Source organism: Scyliorhinus canicula, chromosome 9 (genome assembly GCF_902713615.1).
Source record: "Scyliorhinus canicula chromosome 9, sScyCan1.1, whole genome shotgun sequence".
Classification (NCBI taxonomy): domain Eukaryota; kingdom Metazoa; phylum Chordata; class Chondrichthyes; order Carcharhiniformes; family Scyliorhinidae; genus Scyliorhinus; species Scyliorhinus canicula.
Genome location: NC_052154.1, coordinates 154,094,737 through 154,112,823, shown reverse-complemented (window position 1 = coordinate 154,112,823; position 18,087 = coordinate 154,094,737). Strand labels below are relative to the sequence as shown.

Genomic DNA, 18,087 nt, shown 5'->3' with positions numbered 1-18,087 from the left:
GCAACAATATTACAGATTGTGGCTGAGTACAATTCTGCTGCTGCTGATGGCCGACATCACCTCATGGATGCTCAGTTTTGGGAGTTGCTAGATCTGTTCTGTATCAATCCCATTTAGCACAGTGGTAGTGCCATTAACACAATGGAGGGTATCCTCAATTTGAAGACAGGACTTAATCTCCACAAGGACTGTACACTAGTCACTCCTATGATACTGCCTTGGACAGATGCATCTGCAGAAGGCAGGTTGGTGAGGTTGAGTTCTAGTGTGTTTTTCCCGCTTGTTGGTTCCCTCACCCTGTCGCAATCCTAATCTAGCAGTTATATCCTTTAGGACTCGGCCAGCTTGGTCAATAGTGGTGCAACCAAGACACTCTTGGTGATAAACATTGAAATCCTCCACCCTGAGTACATTTGGTGCCCTTGCCACCCTCAGTGCTTTCTCCAAGTGGTATTCAACATGGAGGAGTACTGACTCATCTGCAGACAGTGTACGGCATGTGATGATCAGCAGAAGGTTTCCTTGCCCATGTTTGAAGCACATACCTGAAGCCATGAGACTTCATGTGGTTTGGAGTCGATTTTGAGGGCTCCTAGGGCAACTCCCTCCCGGTTGTATACTACTGTGTCACCACCTCAAGGATGGTGATAGTGGTGTATGGGATATTATCTGTAAGGTATGCTTCCATGGTTATGACTATGTCAGGCTGTTGCTTGATTTGTCTGTGAGACAGCCCTCCCAATTTTGGCTCAAGTCCCAGAGGTTAGTAAAGAGGGTTTTGCACAGTCGACAGGGCTGGGTTTACCTTTGTCGTTTCCAGTGCCTATGCCAATGACAAATGGTTGGTTCAGTTTCTTTCCTTTTTATTGATTTGTAGTGGTTTGATATAACTGAGTGGCTTGCTGAGCCATTTCAAAGGGCATTTAAGAGTCAACCACATTGTTGTTGATCTGGAGTTACATGTCGGCCAGACCAGGGAAGTATGGCAGTTTTCCTTCTCTAAAGGACATTAGTGAACCAGCTGAATTTTTTACGACAATCTAGATATTTATTGGATTCAATTCCAACCCGGAGCCCCAGAATACCACCCTGGTCAGTGACAATACCACTACGCCACCGCCTGCTTTCAACTTGTGGGAGAGACCAGAATCATAAACAAATAAATAAAGGTAGTTAGTCATAAATCCAATAGGGAATTCAACAGAAGCGCCTTTACCCAATGTGGATGAGAATCACTGCCACAGGGAGTAGAGTTGATACAATAGTAGATATATTTAAGGGGAAATGGGATTAACATGAGGGAGAGGGAAAGGTTGATAGGGTGAGATGAAGATTGATGGGAGGAACTTGTGTGGAACATAAACTCCAGCTTAGAAGCTGGTCAGAAAGTGTTATAAATTCTGTGTAATCATAATTAAATGAATATTGTCAAAAACACATTGTGTCATCCTAATATCAGTTTTGGAATTAGCCTGATTTTTTTTAATTCAAAGTTTTCAAAGATATAAAATCAACGTATACTGCATTTATAAATTGAACTAATCAGAAAATCGTATGTTGAATACGATAACATTTAAACACTACTCAGATGTTAATAGTGAATATATATTGTATTATTTTACAGTTTTAGGCAAGATAAAACATTTTGAAAAAGCTATCAGTTTCAAAAAATCTGGTCATTTAGAAGTTAAATCTAACTGTGGAATATAAACACTTGCACTATAGGCCATAATGCCACAACTTCTGTACAACATTATTCAAAAAATATAGTAAAGTTGCGGGGGGGGAGGAGACTTTGTTCATCAATATCTTCTGCAAAATAAACCCATCTCAAAGGTTTGGCAAAATGTTACCTGACACACACCAAACATACAGCCGAATATCTTGAAAGGGCAGAGAAACAAAACAAAGATCGAAATGGATGCTCGATCAATAATTAACAGCACATCAGTAAAACAAGAGAAATAAAGGATGGGAGGAAATGAGAGAGAGAGAGAGAGAGAGAGAGAACAGACGGCATTTGAAGCAAGGGTCAAGGGATAGCTACGGAACCAAAGTGGGTCTATCTATATATTCTGCAGTTGAGAACGATGAGCAGTGATCTCATTAAAACGTGTAAAATGTTCAGAGGGATTGATGAGATTGAGGCCGAGTGGCTGTTTCTCCTGGTTGGAGTAAAAAACTGGGGGCATTTTCTTGGGATGAGGGATCGATCATTTCAGATGAGATGTGGAACAATTTCTTTAGTCAGAGGCCTGAGAATCTTTGAAATCCTCAGAGAAGTGGGGCAGGCTTCTGGTGTTATATTGTCTATTCCTGCTCCTATTACTTTTGTTAAAGGCCCTTTGGAGAATCACATTGTTCTAAATTGGCTCACAAGTCAAGATAAAGGAATTGCTACAATGATCTGATTGACTTTGCGTCATCTTGTTGATTGATGAATGGTAAGTTTGATATAACTAGGTATTCTCATTGCTACTTTGGATTCCTTCACATTTAATCAATTGGATACATTACAGATATATTTAAGTGGTTAGAAAATGTTTTGTCACATGCAATTATTTGCAATCCTAAAAGATGTGGCACTATAGTTTGAACTGGATATGATTTTTAATTGACAGCTGATCAGCTGGATGAAAAATTGATACTTTTGTGCAACTCACATTTCTGGATGTAATTTCAAAATTGCATTGTTGTTGCTTTGCATTTTTGTTGAAAATGTACACCGTCTAGCTTTATGCATACATGTGCTCTCACATGTACATCAGATAGGTGTGTGTTCAAGTCACACTCCAGAGGGTCCGAGAAAAGAAAATCAATTATTCGAATGGAATTAAATTTATCTAAAAGTGGTACACAAATAACTTAGAAATTATAAAAGGCACCACTTTGACCTCAGCCGCCTGCATAATTAATAAGACAGAAAGACATCCAAAGATGTGCGGGTTAGGTGGATTGGCCGTGGTAAATTGATCCTTAATGTCCAGTGATATACAAGGTTAGGCTATGGGGTAATGGGGATAGGGCGGAGTGGACATGGGTAAAGCGCCCTTTCGATGCGCAGGTGCAGAATTGAAGGGCCGATTGGCTTCCTTCTGTGATTCTATATAACATCATTCACAGCCTCAAAATATCCCAAAGCACTTTACAGCCATTAAAGTACTTTGGAAATGCAGTCACCATTGTAATGTAGAAAGCAAAATAGCCAATTTAACTGCAGCAAGCTCTCACAAACTGCAATGAGATAAATTAATAAATCATCTGTTTTAGTGATTTTGGCTGCGGGATAAATATTGACCCAGGACACCAGGGGGAATTCCCTGTGCTTTGTTGAAATTGTGCTTTTACACACCCATTTAGAGGGCAGACAGGGCCTCCGTTTAAATATACATTTGAAAGACGGCACCTCCAACATTGCAACACTCCCTTCAGTAAAGCGCGGGAGGGTCCGCCTTTCTTTGGTGTTCAAGTCTCTGGAGTGGGGCTTGAGACCTTCTAACTCAGAGGGGACAGTGCGACCCAGTGAGCATTGCCTCCCCCAATCACGCTGCTATTTTCTTGAAAACAAAATGCAGCCAACACATTTAAATTACACTAAATTTTAACAACGAGCCCCAGCTAGCTACTGTACAATTGGAATACCAATGTGAGCTGTCTTATAACATTCGAACAATATGTGAATCTGACTGTCCATATCACTATCAGTATATCACATTGACCAACCATGGCCGACAATCAGTATAATATCCAGAATAGTTTCAAAAACAGCAAAAAAAAATACTGGAACATTCAAATAAATGTAAAGCGTTTAACTGTGGAAATTCCACACTCTATGTAAACAAGTGTCAGAAAATTAATTAAAGGCCGTTACTTTAGTTGATGATTATAAGATGAAGTCTCATTGTCACAATTAATTTCTCATGAATCTGATTACAGCCTTCTGACATCCCTACGTAAATGTAAATTGGTGCGCAACTGCGAGTCAATGTCTGGCAGATTAGTTTCCTCTATGTATTGTCACCATGGATAGATGCCTGTTGTCAGCTCATGGTTTGTAATCCAGGTGATGCCACCAGGCTCTATCTACCGGCCAGCTCTAAAGGTGAGACTGAAAGAAACCTGCACCAAATCTTCCTGCACTGTGGGTGTTCCTACAACACACAACTGGAGCAGTTCACGAAGGCAACTCACCACCATCTTCTCAAGGGTAATTAAGGATGGGCAATAAATTCTCACTTAGCCAGCGAAACCCCCATCCCATGAATGAACAAAGAAAAGCTCCAAGAGTTGCACAGCCTGAATGAACTCAAAGAAGTAAAAGAAACGTTCAGACTCTTTGTGACAAAGCATATCATATATTTGTCAATTATTGATGACCCTGTGGATTCCGGCTATGACCAATCACATTGTTTTTCAGTTCTCTTGTCTCTTTTTTTTTTTAACAGTGGCATCCTGGGGTCTTTGGGTTTCCCCTGCCCTTTGACCTTAAAAAAATAAGACTCATTTAGAATTGTCTGCACAAATTTCCCATCATCGTATCTTCTGCTGTGTTTCTTCCTATCTGAATATGCAAATAGTGGCAGCAGTTGGCAAGTACTGCGACCTTCCGGGGTAGAGAGATGCAATGGAGTATGTTGACGAGGTGGAGTGATGCTATTTTTTTGAGCATGTGGCGAGTCAGGTATATTTTTTAAATGAGTGCTGTTCTTGGCTCTTACTCTGGTAGGAAGACTAAGGTCAACTGGCTCTTCGGAGCACAGCTCCTCTTTCACTTTTTGATAGAAGCGAAGAGATGTAGCGAATGCTGGCGAGCCGAAGAAGTCAGATGTTTGTGTTCCTTTCTCCGAAGATCTGCTTTTGGGTGACTTTAATCCAGAGCGGAATAAATCAGACATGTCTGTGGGAGGTGGTGAGCTGAATCGCAAGTGCCTTGCATCTGGGGATCTCAGCTGCTTGTCGCAATGTTCATCAACTATCTCCTCCACTGAGTAACCGCTGTTATTGTCAGGTTGTGCAAAGGGCAAGAACTTCTTTTGTGTAATAAAGAGGTCTTGGCTATTGCCATCATCCTCAGTGAATTCAGGACTTCTTTTCACCACCTGGGCATCTTTGCTGGTCTTGAGATAAGCGAGCCCTCTATTTCCATAGACTTCAGTCGGATGGCTATGAGGGGATGTTAAACACCTCAGCTGTCTGAGCAATGACATATCAAATGATGCCTTTGGTCTGGAAGTATCAGCACAGGACTGACGAAAGGGATTACGAATTCCACAGTGAAGACTGTCAGCTGGCCTCCCATTCCTCAAAGTGTCCTGGGCTATAATCTCTGTACATGAAGTTTCTTCCCAATCTGTACATGTCGCTTCACCCTGCTGCATTTCTTTTTCATCTGCGGGACTGCAAACGCTTTTCTGAGAAGTTGGGAGGCACAAGTACTTGTAGACCATTTTACTTTTCACACGGAGTTTGTTGACTGCTTTAAGAGCTTTGTCTTCATGTCGCTGTTCCTTGTGCTTTGTTTCTATAAGATTTTCATCACTAACTTTGACAGAAGGACTGTCACTCAGAAGGCATTTTTTCCTTTTAGCTTTCGCTGAGGCAATGGATACAGGTAGAGGCTGGGGAGCCCACTGCTCCCAAAGCTTCTCTGACTTTTGCAATTCTTTCTTTTGGCTGCATTTTTCTTTATTTTTATACTTTTTATTCTTTTTGTTTTTCTTGTGCTTCTTCTTTGATAAGCTTTCTCTGTTGCCGACGGTGACCTCTTCAATTGGAAGATTCACGAGCCTCTCGAAAGGTTCATTCCTTTCATTGGGAGGTGTAATCTGAACTTTCTTTGAGTTTCTGCTTCTTTTGCAACGATTGGATTTTCTGTTCTTCTTTTCTGTGCTTTGGTCCTGGACAAGCTCCTCAGATTCCAGGGGTTTTGGTACCTCATGTACAATTTGTTCCAAGGATTCAAAATTTGGATTCTGTGAAAGAAATGAAAGAGCATGGCATGCAAGGATTGCTTTATTGGATGGAGAAGAGTCAGCAAGACATAATTAATAACCGCACATATCTTCAACTGTACACCATGTGCATATATACATATAATTCCACAATGCTTCAACCTTCTTGTTTTAATCTACATCTGGGACGGAATTCTCCAAGCTCGCGCCGGGTCGGACAATTGCCGGGGACGCGGGAAATTCCCACCACGCCGCTCCGACCCCGGCCTGTGATTCTCCAGCTACCGGAGAATCGGCGGCAGTCACGCCCGCCGGTTGGGGGCCACTGAAAGAGGACCCTGCGGCGATTCTCCGCGGGTGACTGGCGCACTCCCGCCAGCGTTGTTCCAACCTGGTACCACCCGGTGGGAGGTCAGACCCGCAGCCGCAGTAGATTTCCTGGTGAGGAGGCAGGGGGGAATCTGACTCCAGAGGGGGCCTCCACGGGGTCCAGGCCCGCGAGCGGGGGTTCTGATTGGCGGGTGGCCGCGAACTGGAGGGGCCTACCTCCTTCCGCGCGGGCCCGCTGTTACGTCTCCGATATGTTGCTCCGCACTGGTGCAGAGACCGCTGTCGCCCGGACCTATGCAGGCCATGCAGAGCCGCCTTTCGGCGCCGGAGCAGCGCGCAGCACTCTGGTGCCGTGCTTGCCCCCTGAAGAACGGTGGATTGCTGGGCCAGGAGGCCCATTGATGCTCTGCCCGGCCCTGATTTTAATCCTTTGAAATAGCCATATCCCAGAAATTACTATTGGTATTAAAGGACTCGCATGTCCAAAGTACCTTTACATAATTTTCATCTGTGAATAGCACATCCTTTGAAGCAGCGGGGGATCACTAATGGTAACTTTTAGGTTTCGACATTTAACTGAGTATGCGCAGACTCAGGGGCTGGGATTCTCCGAAATCCCGGCCAAGTGTTGACGCCGGTGTCAATGACGGGCCTCCCGGCCCAGCAATTCATCGGTCTTCAGGGGGCTAACATGGCGCCGGAGTGCTGCATGCTGCTCCGGCGCTGATAGGCGGCCCTGCTCAGCCGGCGCGGGTCCGCGCATGCGCGTGACGACCGTCTCTGTGCCGGAATATGGTTGCCATCTCCACACCCGTGTGGAGCAACATGTCGGGGACCTTACAGCGGGCCGCACGGAAGGATGTAGACCCCCTCCGGATAGCAGCCGCCCACCAATCAGAAGCCCCTGATCTCGGGCCTGGATCCCGTGGAGCCCCCCCCCCCACCCCCCCCCCCAGAGTCAGATCCCCCCCCCCCCCCACCAGGATGTCCACTGCAGCCGTGGGTCTGAGCTCCCGCCGGGTGGTACCAGGTTGGAACCATGCTGACGAGACTCGGCGGGAGTTTAGCACGCGCCCCCGCTGATTCTCCGACTCGGCGCGGGCACGGAGAATCCCGCCCCGGAAGTTACTGTCAGATTCAGAGAGTATGAGACCAAACACCACAGTTTCATTGCCGTTGCAACTGCCCAATCCAGGCCAACGGCTTTTTAATTTGCTTGATATTTAACGTTAGGGATTTCCATTTTTATAAATTTGTCCTTTCATGAGATGAGGGCGTCACTGGCAAGGCCAGCATTTCTTGCCCATCCTTAATGGCCCTTGAACTCAGTGGTTTACTAGGCAATTTCGGGAGGGCAGTTAAAATCACCACATTGATGTGGTTCTGGAGTCAGATGCAGGCTAGACCAGGTAAGGATGGCAGATTCCTTTCCCTGAAGCACATTAGTGAACCAGATAGCTTTTTAAAATTCAACTGACGACAAGTTTTCAGTTCCAGATTTTTAATAATTGAATTTAAGTTCCACTAACTGCCATGGTGGCACGGATTTGAACCCATGTCCCAGAGTATTAGCCTGGGTCTCTTGGATTATTAATTCAATTACATTATGACTGCACCACCATCTCTCCTCTGCTAATAGCTGCAGGTTTTTACGTTCAGCATTAACCTGATGCAGGAGCAATGATCATTGGTCACTGAAGCATGTTTCTAACCATTCAAGAAAAATATAAACACAGCTCACCAAATGTTCCTCAGCTTCCTCTTTGATCCATGATAATGATGTCACATGGGAAGTGCAATGAGCTTTTTGCTTTTTCTTCAATTGCTTTGGATTCATATTACTGGAAGATTAACAAAGACTATTATTTCCAGTCTTTCAGAAAGTCCCAATGCATTTTAACGACAATTTAGTACTTTTGAAGCACAAACACTGCTGTAATGTAGGAAATTTAGCAGCCAATTGGTACACAGCAACCTCCCACAAACAGCAAAATGGAAATAAGCAGATAATGTTTTAGCCCACTTGATTGGCTCATGTGGCATCTATGTTTCTGTTAGGGTTTGGAATGCACTGCCTGATAGTTTGTTGAAGGCAGGTTCAACTGAAGCACTCACGATGGAATTTCACTGCAAAAGAAGAACGTGCAGGGTTATGGGGATAAGGCGGGAGAATGGCAATAGGTGAGTTGCTCATTCAGGAAGCCAGTGCAGACATGATGGATCAAATGGCCTCCTTCTGTGCCGGAACAATTCGATGATTCGGTAGAGCAAAAACTGGAGAAATAATTCCCTAAATAGATGATTCCCACCCCCGCCCCCATAAAAACAAACCTATCGCTACCCAAATAATGTCATTCTAAACCCTTTCCAGAGGGGACCCTGGGGCTGCGGTGCTTTATCTACCTACCTCCATAATCACATTTTGCTTTGACCTTTGTCAAATTTACATTCTGATTGTCTTTGGTTGCAATTTCCCTATATGGGTTACCCCTTTAATTTGACCCTTCGGTGTTAATTGATTTATTTGACAAACTATAAAACCAATGCTGCAGTTCAAAATTGAACCATTCGGGCCATTGAGCTAGTGTCACTGCTAATTTTCTAGCAGAATTATCTACTCGAATCTTATTTCCATGGCCTTTCAATGTGCCTTCTCCATTATTCTTTTGAATATGATATTAAGCCAAAGCCTTTCCTGCCCTCTCTGGTGGATACAATAGACTCCAGTGCACTATTCAGAGGAGATTTTGCCCAGTCTTCTGGCCAATATTTATAGTTCTTGGCCAAAATCAGATTGTTTTGTCATTCACCTCACTGCTGTTATTGGAACTAGCTGTGCACAGATTATACAGAATGTACAGCTATGAAATAGCCCATTCTAACTGGTCCATGCCACAGTTAACACTACACATGAGCCTTCTCCCACCTCTCTTTGTGTTGCCTCCATCAGCATAACCATTCATTCCTTTCTCCCTGATGTGTTTATTGACATTCCCCTCAATGCTATTCATCTCAACTGGGCAGCACGGTAGCACAAGTGGATAGCACTGTGGCTTCACAGCGGCAGGGTCCCAGGTTCGATTGCCTGCTGGGTCACTGTTTGTGCAGAGTCTGCACCTTCTCCTATGTCTGCGTGGGTTTTCTCTGGGTTATTGGGTTACGGGGATAGGGTGGAAGTGAGGGCTCAAGTGGGTCGGTGCAGACTCGATGGGCCGAATGGCCTCCTTCTGCACTGTATGTTCTACGTTCAACTACTCCTCATAGATTCACATTCTCACCATATTCTGGGTAAAGATGTTTCTTTATTGAGCATTATCTTGCATTTATGGGCCTTGGTTCTGGTCTCAAGCACGTGAAAATGTCTCCTCGACATCCACCCTATCAAACCATTTCATAATTTCAAAGACCTCCATCAGGTAACCCCCAGCTTCTCTTTTCTGATAGGTGTAACCTCTCAGTTCTGGTATCATTCTAGCAAATCTTTTCTGCACCTTTCTAAAGTGCTTCAATATATATTTTACTAGCTTGGCTTGATATTTTATGGCCTTGTAAACCTGTGGTGTACTTTTAGTGATCTGTGAATCAGTACACCCAGATTCCTTTATTCCTCCAGTCCATTTAAACACTTGTTTTCTAAGGTGTCTTCCTTATTTCTGTCCTCCCAAAAAGTACTATCTCATACTTGTCGATATTCATAGAATTTACAGTAGAATTTACAGAAGGAAGTCACCCGGCCCATCGTGTCTGGAAAGAGCACCCCACCCAACTTATATTGAAGTTCATTTGCCAATTACACATCCATTCTGCTGGTTTAGCACAGGGCTAAATCACTGGCTTTGAAAGCAGACCAAGGCAGGCCAGCAGCACGGTTCAATTACCGTACCAGCCTCCCCGAACAGGCGCCGGAATGTGGCGACTAGGGGCTTTTCACAGTAACTTCATTTGAAGCCTACTTGTGACAATAAGCGATTTTCATTTCATTTTTCACTTTGCAACTATATTTGATTGCCAAATCATTTATGTAAATTGTGAACAGCAGGGGTCCCAGCACTGATGCTTATGGAACATCACTTCTCATCATTCTTTCATCTAACCAATGTGTTTAAAATTATAACTGGATTAGATAAGGGACTATTTCCTCTGGTGGGAGTGTCTGGAACACAAGCAGAATTTAAAAATTAGAATCAGGCCATTTGAGGATCATGTCAGGATGTACTTCTCCACACAAAAAGTAGAAGAAATCTGGAACTCTATTGCCTCCAAAGGGTAACGATGCAGGGGATCAATTTAAAATCTAAAATTGATAGGTTGTTGCTGGATAAGAGTACTAAGGGTTTGGGAATCAAGGAGGGTAGATGGAGTTAGGATACAGATCATTCATAATTTCACTGAATGATGGAGCGGGGCTTGAAGGGTTGAATGACCTCCTCCTGTTCAATGTTCCTCAGACATTGTAGAAGGGAGTAACATATAAAAAGGTAGCAGTTCAAACAAATATATATAAATATATTTAACACGTACCAACTCCTGCATTAAACGTTTCGTGTTTAAATAAGGAATTAGATATAATCTAAGAAACTATCCCATCCAGACAGCCCTGTGAATGTGATCAAAAGGATTAGTTTGCAACATTTGAACGGAATGATCTATTTTGTGAAATAGTTTCAACCAACAGCGGGGTTGCACTTGGAGGTAGTAGCAGAACCCAAGCTAGACATCAACTTTACAGCACACGGTTAGAAACAGGAACTATACAAGTCATTTTTTTAAAGAAGTCAGGATGTTATATAAAACAAGAAAGGAGAGAATAACTTTTCACCGCTACAATTTGTCCTGTTAGTTACCACTATTGTTTGATACCGGCTCCAGATCTCCAATCTGCCACTTCCCAAGTCACTGTATCTAATGCAACCCGACACAATGTCGTTCTCGAAAATCCCGCCAAAACCTCCGGCCTACTCATTTGAGCATGCGTACACCGACAGCCGGCACTGCGCATGCCTACGGGAGTAGACAGGGCGGGGATTCAACTCAACCTTTGCCCTCTCACGTTGTTGTTACGGTGGGCATCGTAAAGGTGTAAGTTGTTCTTATTGCAGGGGACAATTTATAGGTGAAAGTTGTAATAATTCGGCACCATTGATAAGTGCATGTTGCTGCTATTACTAGGAACCATCTATAAATGCAAGTTGCTGCTAATACTGTGGACTATCTATAAGTGCATGTTGCTGCTAATATTGGGAACTATTTATAAGTGCAAGTTGCTGCTATTACTGGAGACTATAAGTGCACGTTGCTGCTAATACTGGGGACTATAAGTGCAGTTTCTGCTACTACTGGGGACTATCTATAAGTGCAGTTGCTGCTATTACTGGGGACTATGTAAGTGCAGTTACTGCAATTACCGGGGACCATCTATAAGTGCAGTTGCTGCTATTACTGGGGACCATCTGAATGCAAGTTGGTGCTTTTGCTGGGGATATCTAAGTGCAAGTTGCTGCTAATGCTGGGGATTATAAATGCAGTTTCTGCTACTACTGGGGACCATCTGTAAGTGCAATTGCTGCTATTACTGGGGACCATCTTTCAGTGCAGTTACTGCAATTACTGGGGACCATCTCTGGGTACTGTTACTGCAATTACTGGGGACCATCTCTGAAGGCAAGTTGGTGCTTTTACTGGGGATATCTATAATTGCAAGTTGCTGCTAATACTGGGGACTATCTCTAACTGCAGATACCTCAATTACTGGGGACCATCTTGAGTGCAAGTTGCTGCTAATACTGGGGACCACCTATAAGTGCAAGTTGTTGCTAATAGTGGGAACCATCTTTGATAATAATAATATTTATTGTCACAAGTAGGCTTACATTAACAGTGCAATGAAGTTACTGTGAAAAGCCCCTAGTTGCCACATTCTGGCGCCTGTTTGGGTACACAGAGGGAGAATTCAGAATGTCGAATTCACCTAACAGCATGTCTTTCGGGACTTGTGGGAGGAAACCGGAGCACCCGGAAGAAACCCAAGCAGACATAGGGAGAACATGCAGACTCCGAACAGACAGTGACCAAGCCAAGAATCGAACCAGGGACCCTGGTGCTGTGAAGCAGCAGTGCTACCGTGCTGCCCTATAAGTGTAAGTTGCTGCTAATACTGGGGACCACCTATAAGTGCAAGTTGCTTTGAATACTGGGGACTGCCCATCGGCACAAGTTGCTGCTAATACTGGGAACCATCTATAAGTGCAAGATGCTGCTAATACTGGGAACCATCTATCAGTGCAAGTTTCTGTTATTACTGGGGACTGAATATCTACACAAGTTGTTATTACTGGGGGCCATCTATCAGCATAAACTGCTACTGGGGACAGCGTCTAGTTGCAAGTTGTTGCAGGGGACCATCTAGAACAGGGGTGGGCAAACTACGGCCCGCGGGCCGCATGCGGCCCGACAAAGGTTTTTATGCGGCTTGCCAATGAGGTGCCCGGAATCATAACCGGCATTTTTGAAAAGCCGCCGAGGAAAAGCCGCTGAAGTAAATGCGCTTATTGAATGAGTCCAGGTTACAAACAATAAGCCTTATTATTGTTTGTAACCTGGACTCCTATTGGTCGCACACCCAACTAAACCGACCAATAAGGCAGCCCCACTCATCCACCCCACTACGCGCGTTTTTATCGTTGACTCGGCCAGGCTGTGCTTCTGTCAGTGTTAAGGATCAGCACAAGCAACTTGACACCTGATTTCAACAAACTGGTAAATGACTGCAGTCAGATGCATCATTCTCATTGACATTGTTCTGTTACTTACTGAGTTACTTTGTTTTTCAAATAAATGTGCTTTTTTTTCTTTAAAGACCTTTTATTTTGGCTATTTAAAATATTAATTATTTTACTTAATATACTATGCGGCCCTTTAAAATTGTGAATTTCTGAATGTGGCCCTTGCATGGAAAAGTTTGCCCACCCCTGATCTAGAAGCACAAAGTTGTTTCTTTATTTTTATAAATTTAGAGTGCCCAATTATTTTTTTCCAATTAAGGGGCAATTTAGCGTGGCCAATCCACCTATTCTGCACATCTTTGGGTTGTGGGGGCAAAACCCATGCAAGCTCACGGAGAATGTGAAAATTCCACACAGACAGTGAACCAGAGCCGGGATTGAACCTGGGACCTCGGCACCGTGAGGCAGCAGTGTTAACCACTGCGCCACCGTGCTGGCCCCTCGAAGTTGTTGTTACTGTGAACACCCAATAGTTGCCGATTGTTGTTAAAACTAGAAACACGAGGTGCAAGTTGTTGTTGTTACTGAGTGCACACTATTTGTTCAAGATGTTACTGGGTGCACACTATTTGTGCAAGTTGTTGCTTTTACTGGGTGCACACTATTTGTCCAAGTGGTTACGATAGGTGCAAGTTATTGTTTTTGCTGGGTGCACATGACAGGTGCAAGGTGTTACTGTTACTGGGTGCTCACTATTTGTGCAAGATGTTGCTGGGTTCACACTATTTGTGCAAGTTGTTACTGGGTGCATACTACAGGTGCAAGGTGTGACTGGGTATACACTATAGGTGCAAAGTGTTACTTGGTGCATACTATAGGGGCAAGGTGTTACTGGGTACACATTATAGGTGCAAGGTGTTACTGGGTTCAAACTATTTGTGCGAGAATTACTGGGTGCACACTATTTGTCCAAGTTGTTGCTGTTACTGGGTGCACACTATTTGTGCAAGATGTTGCTGTTATTGGGTGCTTACACTTTGTGCAAGATGTTGCAATTGTTTTTACTGAATGCACACTACAGGTGCAAGGTGTTACTGTTATTGGGTGCTCACACTTTGTGCAAGATGTTGCTGGGTTCACACTATTTGTGCAAGTTGTTACTGGGTGCATCATATAGATGCAAGGTGTCACTGGGTGCACACTATAGGTGCAAGGTGTTACTTCGTGCATACTATAGGGGCACGGTGTTATTGTGTGTACAGTATAGGTGCAACATGTTACTATGTGCACATTATGGATCAACATGTTACTATGCACATTATAGGTGCAAGGTGTTACTGGCTGCACATTATAGGTGCAAGGTGTTACTGGGTGCACATGAGAGGTGCAAGGTGTTACTGGCTGCACATGAAAGGTGCAAAGTGTTACTGGATGCACATTATAGGTGCAAGGTGTTACTGGGTGCACACTATGGGTGAAAGATGTTACTGGGTGCACATTGTAGGTGCAAGGTGTTACTGACTGCACATTATAGGTGCAAGGTGTTACTGGGTGCACATGAGAGGTGCAAGGTGTTAACTGGCTGCACATGAAAGGTGCAAGGTGTTACTGGATGCACATTATAGATGCAAGGTTTTACTGGGTGCACACTGTGGGTGCAAGATGTTACTGGGTGCACATTGTAGGTGCAAGGTGTTACTAGCTGCACACTATGTGCAAGTTGTTGTTACTGGGTGCACACTATGGGTGCAAGGTGTTGCTATTACTGGGTACACCCTATGGGTGGATGATATTGTTGCAGTTACTGGGTACACTCTATTGGTGCCCGATGTTGTTACTATTACTGGGTACATCCTATGGGTGCATTAAATTGTTGCAGTTACTTATACTATTGGTGCACAATGTTGTTAGTATTACTGGGTATACCCTATGGGTACACAATGGTGCAGTTACTGGGTACACACTATTAGTGCACAATGTCGCAGTTATTGGGCACACATTATGGGTGGACGTTGTTGTTGCTGTTACTGGGTACACACTATTGGTGCACACTGTTGCTGTTACTGGGTACACATTATTGGTGCACAAATTTGCTGTTGCTAGATTCACATGTGTGCACAATGTTGTTGCAGTTACTGGTGTTATGGACCAGGGTTTAGAGAACCTCAAAGTGTATCATGGAGTCCACCTGACCCACAACTTTTAATAGATTGTGGTCTGGGGAGCACACAGCCCACTCTACAGGTGTGGTACAGCAGAAATGGAAAAGTATTTTTAAAAGCAAAACAATTTTTATTCTATGAACTCAACTTAACCTTTTTAAAAACATACAGTGAACATCTTGCCAACCATTAATTCAAATGCAACCCCCAAAGAATACAACACCAAGCAATCCTTAAGCTGTCCTTTTAACAACCATAAGACTTAAAAAAGAACTTTTAACAGAAGCACATCAGGTTAATGTCACTAACGAGAGCAGTTATTAGTTTTAAATCACCAAAGGATTGATTTACAGTTTTTAGATTACAGACAGAGAGACTAATACCCCTCTGGCTGTGACTGCAGCTATCCAGGTCTGAAACCAAAACTAAAACACACCCTGCAGCAAACAGCCTAAAACGAAAGTAAAATGCTGATAGACAGCCCAGCTTCACCCACAGTCTGACATCACTGATAAACACCCATTTCTTAAAGGTGCATTTCTTAAACACCCATTTCGAAACGTACTCTCACATGACACCTCCCCCCAAGAAAAACAAACCCATCAACTTTAAGATGGTTTCATTTTTCACTTTTTCACTATCCTTTAAGAAATGCACTCAGTAAATATACTTTTTCGTTTCAAACAAACAATACATACAGACAGGTATAATAATATAGTCCATTTTTTTTCGTTCTTCTTCCTCTGACTGAAATCCTTTGCGATTGACAGTCTCTTTGAACAAGAAGGTCTTTGCATGATCCATCCATTGCTCTACGCCTCGGCATTTCTCTTTAAAGTCAGATACTTCAGTTCAATCTGATCATAGAGTCCCTTGTAATTCTCCAACACAGGAGCATTCGTTATCACAGCTTTCAGGCAGTCAAATGTCTGTTGAAAGTCAACTGTCCACTGAAAGTTTTGGCGTTTCTTCAGCAAGTCCATCAGTGGAGCAACCAGGCTGCAAACAGTTTTCACAAATGTTCGATCAAATCCACTCATGCCAAGAAATCACATTATTTCCCTTCGTGTTGAGGGTATCGGAAACTCCTCAAGGAAAGTGACTTGGGCTTTTCTAAATTTACATTTGGCTAGGTTTATCACCAAACCCGCCACCTGAAGTCGATCGAATAATTCCATCAGATGTTTCAAATGTTCTTTCCATGTCTGGCTGAAAATGACCATATCGTCGATGTATACCGCACAATTGGGTAATCCTGAAACAACTTTGTTAGTTAACCGTTGAAATGTGGCTGGGGCGTTTTTCATGCCAAATGGCATAACTTTGAATTGGTATATACCACCTCAAGTCACAAAAGCTGAAATCTCCTTCACCCTTTCAGATAAAGGTACCTGCCAGTAAGCTTTAAGTAAATGTAGTTTGGAAATAAAAGCTGATTGTCCCACTTTCTCAATGCAATCCTCCAAACGTGGGATAGGATAAGAGTCTGTTCTTGTAACTGCATTAACCTTTCTATAGACCACACACAACGATTGGGTATTGTCCGGTTTTGGTACCATCACTATGGGTGAGCTCCATTGGCTGCAACCCACTTCAATTATGCCATTTTTAAGCATACTCTCAATCTCTCTGTTAACCTGTGCCAATTTTAAAGGGTTAAGTCTGTATGGATGTTGTTTGATTGGAACAGCATTTCCCACATCTACATCATGTATAGCCATTTTAGTACTTCCCAATTTATCTCCACAAACTTGCCCACGTGATATCAATAACTCTTCCAGGTCAGTTTGTTTTTCCTCTGGAAGGTAACTCAAAAATTATCCCAATTTTTAAGAACATCCTCGTTTTCCAATTTAATTTGAGGTATGTCAAATTCACAGTCATCTGGATTTGGTTTGTCACTTTGAGTTAGAATCATTAAAACCTTTTTTTTCTCTCCTTCCTTTTAAAGTACCTTTTAAGCATATTCACATGACACACTCGGTGAGTCTTCCTCCTATCTGGTGTTTGTACCACATAATTCACCTCACTTAATTTCCTTTCAATCTGATACGGTCCACAAAACCTTGCCTTTAAAGGTTCACCTACCACTGGTAACAATACTAAAACTTTATCTCCACTGGCAAAACTATGAACATTGTGCAACTTCTAAATGTTGTCTAGCCAATTCACCTACTCTATTTAATCGTTCCCTAAAATTTGACAAGTAATCCAATAATGTAATTTCTGATTTCTTACCAATTTTTCCTTAATCAATTTAAGTGGTCCTCTTATCTCATGACCAAAAATTAGTTCAAAAGGACTGAATTTGGTTGACTCATTAGGTGCACCCCTAATTGCAAACAGTACGAATGGAATTCCTTTATCCCAATCCTTTGGATAATCTTGACAATAATCCCTCAAGATTGTCTAATGTCTGATGCCACCTTTCTAACGCTCCCTGCGATTCTGGATGGTACACAGTTGATTTAAATTGTTTTATTCCTAAGCTATCCATAACTTCTTTGAATAACCTTGAGGTAAAATTTGATCCTTGATCTGATTGTATTTCTGTGGGTAGTCCATACCGAGTAAAGAATTTAAGTAACTCCTCCACAATCTTTTTAGCTGTAATATTACATACTGGAATGGCCTCTGGAAACCTAGTAGACACATCCATTATCGTTAAAAGATATTGATTCCCACTTTTTGTTTTAGGAAGCGGTCCTACGCAATCAATTAAGACCCTTGTGAAAAGTTCCTTAAATGCTGGAATGGGTATTAAGGGCGCTGGATTTATCACTGCTTGAGGTTTCCCTATCACTTGACATGTGTGATATGATTGACAAAATTTAACTACATCTTTATGTAGTCCAGGCCAATAAAAATGTTTTTGAATTTTAGCTTGAGTTTTCCTTATTCCCAAATGAACTCCCACTGGTA

At 42.9% G+C, this 18,087-nt stretch overlaps 1 protein-coding gene across 1 annotated transcript; it reads right to left on the bottom strand.

Annotated features, from left to right (window-relative positions):
• Positions 1–4,284: 4,284 nt before the first annotated feature.
• LOC119971013 lies at positions 4,285–11,198 on the bottom strand. Its single transcript, XM_038806129.1, has 3 exons — positions 11,126–11,198; positions 8,023–8,122; positions 4,285–5,972 (listed from the first exon to the last, which is right to left on the bottom strand). Exons 2-3 carry the CDS (start codon positions 8,116–8,118, stop codon positions 4,392–4,394), a joined length of 1,677 nt encoding a protein of 558 aa, XP_038662057.1. The 5' UTR covers positions 8,119–8,122; positions 11,126–11,198; the 3' UTR covers positions 4,285–4,391.
• Positions 11,199–18,087: the final 6,889 nt, after the last annotated feature.